Source organism: Rutilus rutilus (assembly GCF_951802725.1).
Source record: "Rutilus rutilus genome assembly, chromosome: 3".
NCBI lineage: Eukaryota > Metazoa > Chordata > Actinopteri > Cypriniformes > Leuciscidae > Rutilus > Rutilus rutilus.
This window is the reverse complement of record NC_140211.1, coordinates 58,285,958-58,299,123: the sequence shown is the minus strand read 5'-3', so window position 1 is coordinate 58,299,123 and position 13,166 is coordinate 58,285,958. Positions and strand designations below refer to the sequence as shown.

Below are 13,166 nucleotides of genomic sequence, written 5' to 3'. Positions count from 1 at the left end.
GCCAAGTGTCGTCTTTGAAAAGAGATCAAACTTCAGTCTGTCACTCTAAAGCATTCAAGATTTACAACAAGTTTAAGTTAGAAATTTAATTTTCAGGTCTATGCTAAAAAAATGGATTATAAATACAGCGTAAATATTATTTAGTACCATAAAATCCCCTAAAAATACAACATATTAAATAAAAAAAACATTATCAAACTAAAATATAGTACATAAATTTCATTGAAATAAAAAAAATACATTTCGGTCATTTTTGACCGACACACGAAGAGGCACCAGAGGGTTCAATCGTGAAATACAATATTTGTCTACTAACCTTTTTGCTGCACCCCCGACACGGAGCCTTATACGACGAGAGCTGTTTCTCCACGCTGGAGGATTTGTCCACTTTCTTTGGATCGAAAGGCATTCGGCAGAGCGGACAGAGCGGAGATGTGACCTGAAGACACGGCTGGAGACAATCCCCACAGAAACTGTGAACACACACACACACACACACACACATTACAGGCACAGTATATAGTGTGGCATGTCTGCAGCTGCAACTGAAATATATGAATTATTGCATGATTAGTGGGTAACACTTTATAATACTGTTCCTTCATTAATGAAGAACTGCACAGGAACAATATTTGTGTAACATTCTAGTAACTATTAACTAACAAGAAACTCTGATTAACAAATTACTAAGTAATAGCGCTCAGTTGAATGTGGTAGTTCACTATTAGCTAATCAATAACTACTATTGTTCATACCTCACTGAAGACTACTAAGAACTACTAGCCTATATACAGGTTCATAATAAATATTAATAATGCATAATGTATAATATAAGGTAGTGATGAATCAAGTGTTACTACATCCTTCTAAAGGAACTAATAATAAATTGGATCAATATTCTATTTACACATTTTTTAAATTTTCAGGACACAAACTGTTGTAGCTCCGCCCCCTGCGCCGGGAGCAGCAGCTCATTTACATTTAAAGTAGTGCTAGGCCTGTCGCGATAGTCGATAAGTCAATTAATCGCACGATAAAAAAAAATGAGCTCGATAATTTTTCCGGCCGCGATAATTCCATTTGCATGCTTGTTTGTTTTCCTGTCTCTCTCTCTCAGTCTCTACCAAAGAGACTGGATGACCACTCTCGGTTCTTTAGCGTATAGGAGGAGTGAACTCTCTTGTCAGTTGCATGGTCTTTGTGTGGGAGGCGGCGCCGCGGCGCTTGTCAGTCACATGGTCTTTGTGTGGGAAAGCGCCGGCGGGACTGTTTGCGGCGACTGCCGGGAGAGAGAGAAGACGCTAGTTGTGAGTTGCGACAGCGAGCCCGATCATATGAAAATGCGTATCTATACCACGAATGTTATTTCTCGTGCCATTTATACGCCAAAAATAGTTTTTGCGTGCATATGATACGCTCTTTATGGCGTGTAATACGCACGCACTCCTCACCCCTAATCCTAACCAAGTATTTTCAGTGCGTATACGCAATAAAGCGCGTCTCCGTCTTCCCGACAGTACACAATCACTTGACAAAGTAACAGGAGTAACAATGCAAAATTGTGCGATATGGCTTGTTGAGGCTTTTTTTTGTTTTGTTTACAAAGGTCCTAACTGTCAGTTTTGCCTGTTATGGAATGTATCACTATTTATGCCTAATGTCTAAAGCCTAATGTTTAATATTTTTTGAAGTGCAATTTTGTTTACATCCATTTTATTTATTAACAGACATTTATTTTGTTAACAGACACTAAGAGTCCATTGCTTTTATTGTTTTTGGTTGTTTTGTTCATTTTTTTGGATATTTAAAATGTTTTCCGTTTTCAATGTTTAATATTCTTTAGAAATAAAAGTTTATAGATCGTTGAAAAGGTGTACCTGCATTATTATGCCATTATAATGATATTAAATGAAAATGGTCTCAGAACGACAATATTATCGTTTATCGCGATAATTTCTTGGACAATTTATCGTCCAGCAAAATTTGTTATCGTGACAGGCCTAAGTAGTGCTGCACGATTAATCGTAACGCAATCGCAATCGCGATGTCAAGCCTACGCGATTATATGACGCAAAATGCTGCAATTTTATATTAAATAAACAAATTAGCGCAATTAACGCAGCAACTGATAATTTTTGGCATCCTTTGGCTAGTGTTATATGATCCCGCTCTTATTCATGCAAATGCTGTTAAACCATTCACGCGCGATAAGACAAAAAAGAAAGCGCTGCCTGTGAATGTCCTCCTGACACACACACACACACACACACACACACACACACACACACACACACACACACACACACACACACACACAGAGATAGACGCGCAACAGTATCAAGTTCTCTTTCGCGGTAGAACGAACAACACACATGTATGCCAAAATGAACGCGCTCCTGTGAATGTCCTGACTGTGACACACAGAAAGACTCGCGCTAATATCGTGCGTGCGCACAAAACAGCCCAGAATACAGCTCTCTTTCCAGCTTGAACGAACAATAACACACAATTATGCCAAAATGTCTTTTTGTCGAGTATCTTCATAACATAAGAGTAGTCTTATGATGGAGGTGAAGAGTTGTGAGTCGTGAGAGAATGAGGCGTGTGAGATCCGCATCTCTGTCAGCAGCGGCTGCTCTTAAAGGGACAGTTCACCCAAAAATGAAAATGCTGTCATCATTTACTCTCCCTCAAGTTGTTTCAAGCCTGTATGATTTCCTTTCTTCTGCTAAACACAAAAGAAGATATTTTAAAGAAGGTTGGTAATTAAACAGTTGCTGGTCCCCATTGATATCCATAGTATTTTTTTTTCCTACTATGGAAGTCAATGGGGTCCATCAGTCGTTTGGTTACCGACTTTCTTCAAAATATCTTCTTTTGTGTTCAGCAGAAGAAAGAAAGTCATACAGGTTTGGAACAACTTGAGGGAGAGTAAATGATGACAGCATTTTCATTTTTGGGTGAATTATTCCTTTAAAGGGACAGTACACAGTAGCCACTAATTATATCTGTCTCTAAAGTTAATCAAAGAACAAAGGGAACAGAGAAAAACACTCACTGCTCTTGACTAAAGAACTTTTTTCTTTAGGGAGATTATCACTAATCTGTGTGTGCATTTATTTTCCTTGAGAACCAAGCAAGTTGACTCATGAAACCATTTGTTTATTATATCGCAATATTGACCTCAATTATCGCAATATGACATTTTCCCCAAATCGTGCAGCCCTAATTTAAAGGGACAGACACAAAACGACCCTAAAAAAAGAACAACTTTAACATGCTATATAAAATATATCTGAGTGGTATTTTGAGCTTAAACTTCACACACACACACTCTGGGGACATCAGAGACTTATTTTACATCTTGAGAAAAGGGCATTATACACCAGCCCTTTAATCAACCTCACACGACGAGTGATGTTTTCCTGAATACCATCACGACTGAAAATGTGACACTGATTTCATACAACAGTTCAATAAACAGTTCAAATTAAGTCACTTACATTTTAGATGCAATATTGACTGTTTTTGTTCTGTTTCAGCAGCGAAAATACTTCCACACAAAGATCACAGCAGAACCATCATTAATGAGTGAACGTGTTTCATTAATGAATGATTCAGCGTTTTGAACGAATCGGTTGAGTCAAAGATTCAATGACCCATTCAAACTGCCTCATTCTTGAATGAATCAGTCGTTACACATATACATTTTTATTTTTTTGGGCATATAAATTAGATTGCATTGTGGTTTTTTTAAATTAATTATATTGTACTGTCTTACGTTTATTATACAGTACATCGGTCAACCTATAGGCTGTGATTAATGGCGCTATATAAATAAAATTGACATTGACAAATGCCAGGAAACACGATTCCTGCTGCATGCCAATATCCTCGGATCACCGGATCTTTGGGTAAGTGTTAAGAAACACTATATCGAGTCAAACCTTTAGTTTAAGCTGATAATCGTTCGTTTTACTGGCGTTTTCACAGTTAAATCCAGTCCCTCAGCAGCTCTTCTGCCACTCAGTCCGCCTGAGGGAACGTGACGTCAATGCAAACCCACTATTCTGAACCACTGAACTCAGGAGAGCTGAACACATGCTGATGTATCAGACTATCAAGCTGGCGTGACTCAGATCGGGTCCGAACGCATCAGCAGAAAACGGCCTTGTCACTTTCTGACGGATGAGGCAGGAGTTTATGGGACTGTAAAGGCAATGAATCACGCAGAGCTTTTTTTGCACCGTGTTTTATGGCACTGTTGAATCCAGGGCCGATGGAGAGCCGCTCCATCACTGTCCACACTCACACTACACCGACTGACTCACGAGAACGGAGTGAAGGTCAGTCTAAGCGTATCGCATTGCGTTTGCAAGATATTCTTCAAACTCGTAGAGCCAACGGTAATTAACCGCATTCGTCAAATTATTAGCATTCACCTTTTTTTTTAAAACTAAGGCTGTTAAGGCGAGACACTACAGGTGAATAGGGTAAAATTTTTAACTAGCAGATATCACCATGAATCTTTCCCAGTTGATTACCTACATTAAGATGAGGAAAAAAATGTATTACAAGTTTTCTGTAATTTAATGTTTAAATATGCAAATTTGGCAATATCTAATTAAATATGCGCTAATTTGCATATATATTATAAAAAACAAAATCTGAGTATTGGATGTAGCCATTTTAAAAATTATTTTTTCATTGTGTTCACATATTAGATGGGAAAAAAATTACAGAGGGATTTATGGAGATCTACTTTTGTTATCCTGTAAATCAGAATATACTGTCAATAGCCTTAACCCTCTGGGGTCCTTCGGGTCCAAATGGACCCGAAGCGTTTAAATAAAAAAATGTTAAAAATCATAGCTTCATCGGAATGGTCCGAAATTTGGTGACTTTGTTGGTACTTGGTATATGAACACCCAAAAAAATTGGGGACAGGATTTGAATAGTCTAAGTGGTTGTAAAAAAAATTGTCACACTCAGGACCTTCGGGTCCAAATGGACCCACCATAGGAAATGAATGGGAAATTGGCAAAAATGTGAAAATGCAGAGTTTTTTTGTGCGTACAATCTACAAATCAGCCACGATCCAGAAAAAAAGCACACAACAGTGAAGGGGTTAATCTATAAAACATCAAGGGTGCAAAACAGACACATCCACACACACACACACACACACACACAAACACACTTTTATACACATACACACTAATAAATTCAGATTACAAAAATATGTTTTGAATTTTTAAAAATCACAGCTTCATCGGAATGTTACGAAACTTGGTGACTTTTATGGTATTAGGTATGTGAACACACAAAAAATATTGAGGTCATGATCCAAGCACGTCACACTTCTGCTCTTTGGTCAAAAATGACCCCCATAGGAAATAAATGGGAAATTGTCAAAAATATGAAAACACAGAATTTTTTTGTGCATACAATCTACAAATCAGCCAGGATGCAGAAAAAAAGGACTCAATAGTGAAGGGGTGAAGCTCTAAAACATCAAGAGTACAAAAAAAACACACACACACATTTTTTTTAATAAAAATAAAATAAAAATAAAATATATAAAAAATGTCTATTATATTCAATGGGAAAAAATGGGTCATAATTATTGCATAAATATTAATTAAAATCATAAAATTATCTCAAAACACCAAAAAAGAAAAGAAAAAATATTATAAAAAACAAGTCAAAAAAAAAAATATATGATTTTTTTTTATATATATATTAATCCCGCCTTCCGGGTCCATTTGGACCCGAAGGTCCTGAGTGTGACTGTTAAACGAAGGACCCCAGAGGGTTACAAAAAAAGATTTTCGCCATGTTTTTTGGAATAAAGTGTTATATAAATCAGGCTAGGAATAATATATTTACAAATCCCTCTGTAAATGTCTTCATAATATAACTAGGTACAAGACTGGAGAGTTTGGTGTATAGAGGTGCTGCTGAAGTGGAGATTTCAGAGAGAAAAGTCATTTTGAGAAAACGGGATTTAAAGATTTATCATCAGCCAATGAGATTGCGCATTCAGCCCTTTTACTTTCACGATTGGTTGCTGATAAAAAGGAAATTACCATATTTGGATCCGACAGCATTGCACAGGAGAGAGAGAGCTTCCTAACGGTGTGTGTGATGACAGGCTGACGACAGAGATCGCGGAGCAGCGGGAGGATTTACAACGCCAACTTTTGTTGAGTTTATGAGAAATCTACAGACGCAAACAGACAAAGTGTGTAAAATAAAGACCTAAATGTGTATTTCGGACTTTTTTTCACCACAAGTCTGAAAGAAGACGTGTTATTGAAGACAAATATCCAAAAACCTCAAAATTGACCAGTAAAAAAAAAAAACGATGTTTTTGCCTGCCGTGTCTCGCCTTAAACTACAAAAACATGCTGATTACAGTATGCAGATTAAATTACATTTCAAAAAAGAAAAAAACATTCTTGTGGTCGACGAGTACAGAAATAAACAGTAGAGATGCACGATATTTTGGCCACCATATCGGTATCGGCCGATAATGTTCAGTTTTAATGTTATTGTTATCGGCTTGATAAGAAATATTGGCCAATATATTAGAGCTGATAAATAATGGATTTCCTTCAATCTGAGACGCTTCAGATGCGACTGTTCAACATGATGGTTTTGAGTTGCTTGAAATATGATTGAAATCACTTCAAAAAAGAGAAAATACAGTAAAGTATCGTTCATACCGGCTACATAAAATTATAACGAGAACATCATTATAATTGCGTTTGGGAATATTTCTTATCAAGCCGATAACGATAACATTAAAAATGAACATTATCGGCCGATACCGATATGGTGGCCAAAATATCATGCATTTCTACTGTTTATTTCTGTACTCGTCGACCACAATCATGCTTTGTTTTTTTTTGTTTTTTTAAATGCTTTTAAATGGTGAGGCTTTTGTTTTTGTAAAAATCCTATATCACAATAACTGGCCAATGGCAACTCTTCTCTTTAGATATTGGTCTAAAGATATCAAGAATATTAGAATATTTCACTGAGAGAGAGAGAGAGTTGGCCTTGTGTGTAGTGCTGCCGACTCGCTCCTGCTCCAGCGCTGCTGTTGAGTATTACAGACATAATGAGAGCAGGAGAAAGCAGGTGCTGGTGGCGAGTCAGGCTCTTTCCCTACAACCCCCATATTCCCCCGTTCACAGCCGAGCCTGACGGCGGCCCGTCCTCCCTGAGGAGAATACAGCTATTCCCAAACCTCTGCAAACATCAGGGAAAGAGAACGCCTCCTGAACGGGCAGAACGTCCCAGACAGGGTTTAGCAAATCTGATGGTCTGAAATAACAGACAATGATTTGACAAGCTTTCTTTCACACATAATAATAAAAAAAATAATAATAATAATAAGGGAAGTAAAAGAGAGATTTCATCATTGTGACTGTGTTTCAAGTGCTATTTTTGAAAGAATGCACATTTTGCACAATTTATGCGTGGAATTCCCAAACGGCGACCCATATTTGCTCAAATGTACATAACACAAGTAGAATACACTGGGATGTTGACATGGTTTGTCTTAAAGCATATTAAAAACACCACATAAACAACATTAAAAGCTGGAGTTTCACCACTGGGAGACTTTAATATTAGCCTGGAAATCCAGACCTAAATCTGAAAGAGTAACGGTCTGGCGTCGACTAATGAAGCTCGGCCAGCTCGAGGGGCGGCAGCAAGCGTGCATTTGAAAATCTCACTGCACGCAATTGGATAACACTACGACCAATCACAACAAGTTATCGCTTAGCTACTAGCGGAGCTAACTGGTAGATTAGACTCTCGCCGAATCCGGTCGGCAAAACAGCAAAAACGCCCTTCTTGCAAAGCAACGATTCGAGCGCCGTCTTCTGTTCCTCTTTTAGATGAAAAGCCAAGGCTAACTCGTTCATTATAGATGTCCAAAGCCGTTTCAAACAACTGGTGTTCCTCCATAGCCATCTAGCACTGTTTACTAATGACTTGGACGTCACAGCGCTGTCGTCATCTGTTTAGCTCCGCCTATATCAGATAACCCGCTGTGATTGGTGCAGCTCAGATCGAGGGGCATATTTAATGAGCATCATTACTCGACGCCAGAGTAACTCGCTGAGCAACTTCAACTTGTGCTTTCGCGAGAACTCTGGATTACCAGGGTACTTTAATATAGGGTTAGAGATTCGAACAACTCCTAACCATAAGAATACAGTGATGCTCGACTTACCAAACTAGTTTTAGTAAATACTAATACATAATATGTGACCCTGGACCCCAAATCCAGTCTCGAGTCGCACGGGTTTATCTGTGGCAATAGCCAACTATACATTGCATGGGGCAAAATTGTCGATTTTTCTTTCATGGCAAAAATCATGAGGATATTAAGTAAAGATATTTTGTAAATGTCCTACTGTAAATATATAAAACATTTGTTTCTGTGAGTGAATGCAGCACAATCGCCAACATAATGAACAACTTTAAAGGAGATTTTCTCAATGTTTCGATTTTTTTGCTCCCTCAGATTCCAGATTTTCAAATAGTCATATCTCTGCCAAATCCTAACAAGCCATACATTAATGAAAAACATATTTATCCAGCTTTCAGATGATGTATAAATCTCAATTTTAACAAATGTACCCATGTGACTGGTTTTGTGGTCCAGGGTCTCATATTAGGAAATCTGAGTTTTATGCAACTAAATGATAAGTTGAAGCTGCTCTCGGCTGGTGCTAAAAAGAGCCTCGCTTCTGCTCTCATCTAATGCATCCGCTGCTCTACCTGCCGAATACAGATTAGATGGTTTTATAAGTAGACTAAAATAACAGTGCTAATCCTTCTCTCGCTACGCCAACTCCAGCGTATGCTCCTGCCAGAGACGCAGGTGAGATCGCTGTCATTGATTAAACCCAGAAATAATGTGGGCTGGAGTTTCTGATGCTGTCTTTGGGTTTGCACAGCACTGCCCACACTCATATACATCACACTCATATAACAAATTCATAAAACACAGTCATGAAATGTGCTCATCTCAAGAGTAGGAGGAATATGCCTGAAGATGCATCCGTTTTCAAGCCTTTATGTTTCGCCTTTCATGTCGCTTTCTTTTACTTAAAGTCCCCCTGTGGTGAAACTCCAGCTTTTAATGTTGTTTATGTGTCTATGTGGTGTTTTTAATATGCTTTAAGACAAAGCATGTGTAAATTCATAAGTCGACACCATTGCTGAGTATTTCCTCCTTAAAACTGCAGTGAACCAAAGACAGTCTCAAACACACGCTTTGAAATCGCTGGTGTTTCTGACGTCACAAACTACCTTGTAACCAATCAGATCAACGTGTGATCGTCAACCAGTGGATCTCTGAGCTGAGTGAGTGAGTGGAGGCGGGGCTCATTTGCATATTCAAAGAACCGCGCATACTAAATGAGGCAAGGGTGTCGAGTTACATTCAAGATGTTTTAAGGCATGAAGAATTTCTTTTCAAGGAAAAAACACTTAAATATGTCATTTTGGTGATTAAAGATGAGTTTTAAAGCCCTTTTCACAAGATGTAAAATAAGTCTCTGATGTCCCCTGAGTGTGTGTGTGAAGTTTTAGCTCAAAATACCCCACAAATATTTTTATATAGCATGTTCAAATCGTCACTTTTTGAGGGTGAGCAAAAACTGTTGGTTTGTGTGTGTCCCTTTAAATGCAAATGAGCTGCTGCTCCTGACACAGGGGGCGGAGCTACAACAGCTTGTGTCCTTTTACCTCACACACACATGCACTGAACATTTCAAAAACTTTTAGCCTTTTATGTTCAAAACGGAGTCAGACAATGATGGAGAGACTCAAGAAGAAGTGACAATGTGTAGAAGCAACAGGACATTTGTGACTGTTTAATTGATGAATTTATGAAGCTGATGTGTAGTTATCTTCTAGTCATTGATTAGCATATTCTGTCATGATAATCTATAAATCGTGTTCAGGGGGCGGGTTTATGTAAATTCTAGGGTTGGTGATGTCACTAACGGGAGGAATGTGGTGTAGTCTCTACCAGCCGTTTGTTGTAGTCCTTAAAAAGTGATTTCTGTAAAAGCAAATATCTCCCTTTGCTCTGAGCTTTGAGTGTCGTAACTTTGCAGATGTTGTTTATGATCAAACAGCAACATTACACACTAACTAAAGTTAGAAAAGTCAAATCATAATCAACCACCCCTTTAAGGGATACAATTTTTCATAACGGGGAACTTTTTAACTTGTTCTTTGTCGGGCCATTTTTCATCTCTCTCCAGAGTATGTTTAGAGTTTTTTACACAACCACACAATCCAAACTCACAACACTCGGTATAAACGTGTTCTGTCGACTCAGGGTTTGTGATTAATCACAGTGTGACATCATCAGTGAACAGCCAATCACACGAAACATGGAGAGCCGCGTAAGCGCAAGTTACCAAAACTAATGCACTTTCTTCAGGCCCAAAAAAACTGAGAAAAATCACAAAAATCTGATACACAATCCTCACTTGGCATTAATCTATTTTAACTCTATAAAGATTTGCTGTATCATATTTAATATTCACAAACTTCTAATGCCTCTAAATGATCAAGTGTGTGTGTGTGTGTGTGTGTGTGTGTGTGTGTGTGTGTGTGTAAGTCGTCTGATTGATAGTTTAGACTTTTCTAAGCCCATTATTATAATTATCCAAACGTCCACCTTCAGCTCGTGCTTCACGTGTTTAATGTGAAATTTTACTGATTTTTATAATGTTTTAGAAAGTTACTGGACTGAAGAAACTCAGGTTTACTTGATTATCACATTTTCTTTTTATTATAATTTTTTTAAATCTGAAATATGATCATCAGGCTTTTGTTTTGAGGAAGGTTTATTTATTCATCTCTAAATCATTATTGTATTGCGTTGCTTATTTTTATGATCAAAACATATAATGTACTTAAATATTGAATATACTAGACATTTTATTAGCAGATATAGAGAGATGACTGATATTTATATCATTTTATGTAAGTATCTGTTATAAAGATCTCATTTATTTACATCATTTTTTGTCCATATAAATATCAGCAAAACTGCATATTTTTGCTCAGAATAAAATTGAGCTGCTTTTAGTTTTTCTTCCTTGAATATGAGCTCCATATTCTCAATATATATTGAAAGCCTGATGTATCAAATTTAATAATCAGAAAAACACAGGTCAGGCTTTACAGGGTTAAACATCAATTATCAAGGGAAAGAGAAAAGGATCCTCAGGTTTACAGCAGCTGTGCGAAGGTTACAGCGTTTCCCTCATCAAAAATTAATTTTTTTCTGAAAGGTCAGTGAAAGGGCAAGGCAATCCCTGGATAACCCATTTCCACCAGGTGAAGCTTCACTCTTCACAAAATACAGTGCATAAAAACACCAAAACATGTCAGAAACCAAAGCACAAATTACTGTATTCAACCTGTTAAATCAAACCTATGAGCTGCATTTATTTGATGAAATTTGCATATATTGACAAGTAGCTGAGACTCTGCCAGTTCAATCGATGGCATTTGCTTCTGCTGAAGCCGTCAGCCTGCATTATTTCAACTTGGTTTTAAAATAATCATGTTTAGCAGTGGAATTTGTGGTGGAAAAACTACATTACCCATAATGCTGTACAGGAAATTCCACCAATCAGAGTCGAAACAAGCTAAACGTGCCAAAAGACTGCAAAATACTTTTAATAAATAAGCATATTTTGCAATAAACTTGAAATATATTATTTAATCAACATTTTTAAATCAGTATTTTTTTTATTTCTCCATCGATTAGGCTGTTCGCAATGCTTCATGGGATTGTAGTTCTTTCCATCACCTTTGTATTTTGGTCCGATTAAAAAAAAAACATATATTTGTTTGCTTGAAATCAAAGTTTTAGCTTTGCAGCTACTTGGTTTATAACGTTTTAACCAAGACTTTTTTTTTTTTAATGAATAGAAATCCCGTTATTTTGAACATCCGTTTCAATGAATCGTTTTAGGAACCGATTCAGTGATCAATTTCATAATTAAAGCTTGAGGAGGATGCTTATATTTACGGTATGTCACGTAAGCCCATGCTGCCAAAAGCAAGCTTTGCATCATAAGTGTCCTATTCTAACGAGGAAAACGCATTTTACAACCACAGCAACGCGCACACATCAAAACAAAAAGCTACGCTCAGTCGATGAACGATTCACTCGAATTCCAGACAGATTCGGTCTGGCTTGCGATTCGGTTCGAATGATTCTTTTCAAATGAACCGAAACAGACATCATCATCACTATGAAATATCGCTTTGTTCTCCTGCACACATTTTGGAAGTGAAACTCTAAAAGCCCTTATTGACGGATATATGATGTTTTTATATTTTGTCAAAACGGTTTAGAAAATTGTATAATCACGAAATGCACAAGCAGATGAAAAGACGCATCGTTTTGACTGCCGAAGCCTGACAAAGGAAAATGATGTAGAACATGTTAAAAAGCCAGTTTCCTCACGTATGAGCGCAGCTGGCGATGCTGACAGGCTTGTGGTAAACCTCCAGACAGATTGGGCAGGAGAACTGGCTCTCCAGACTCTCTCCAGGTGCGGCTGATGAGGCTCCATTTTGCTGCTGATGTTGCCTGATCTGAGCAGCCGAAACAAAACTGCGGAACATCGCCATCACGAACCACTAATACTGCCGATGCGAAGAGGATTCCGTGTTTTTAACGAACGTATCGTGATTTATACGACATTAGATACCGCATCTGCAATCTCCCAACACTGTTAACCGAGGAGGACACGCCGTTGTTCCAAAGAAGTAAACATTACATGGTAGCTTTAACGGAACGGATTAGGCGAACAATACGATGGGAGTTGTAGTTCTTACAGCGATCATTTTCCCAGAGCGGCTATTCAACAGAACTACATTTCCCAGACATCGCATTCATAACAATTCCATGGAGCATAGATAGAGGGCGCAAAACTAATGTAGCGAATGTAACAAATAAGGTTGTCAGCGTATATATTATAAAATAATATTTTAAATGTGTATATATATATATATTTGAAGGAAAACGTTAAGACATTAATATAAATGATAAAAAAAGAAATAACTCATCACAATGCTTCTTTTCTGTGTAAAATAATAAAATA

General features: G+C 37.6%; 1 protein-coding gene across 2 annotated transcripts in view; it reads right to left on the bottom strand.

The window, feature by feature from the left end:
• Nucleotides 1–12,862, bottom strand: part of rnf166 (ring finger protein 166) — a 52,331-nt gene extending 39,469 nt beyond the window's left edge. Inside the window, exons 1-2 of one of the 2 annotated variants that reach the window (XM_084405425.1) lie at nucleotides 12,527–12,862; nucleotides 317–473 (exon numbers count right to left, since the gene is read on the bottom strand). In XM_084405425.1, the coding sequence (XP_084261551.1) occupies nucleotides 317–473; nucleotides 12,527–12,693 (324 nt within the window). In that variant the 5' untranslated portion in view covers nucleotides 12,694–12,862. The remainder of the gene's footprint in view (nucleotides 1–316; nucleotides 474–12,526) is intronic. The other variant, XM_084405426.1, reaches the window with a different exon arrangement.
• Nucleotides 12,863–13,166: the final 304 nt, after the last annotated feature.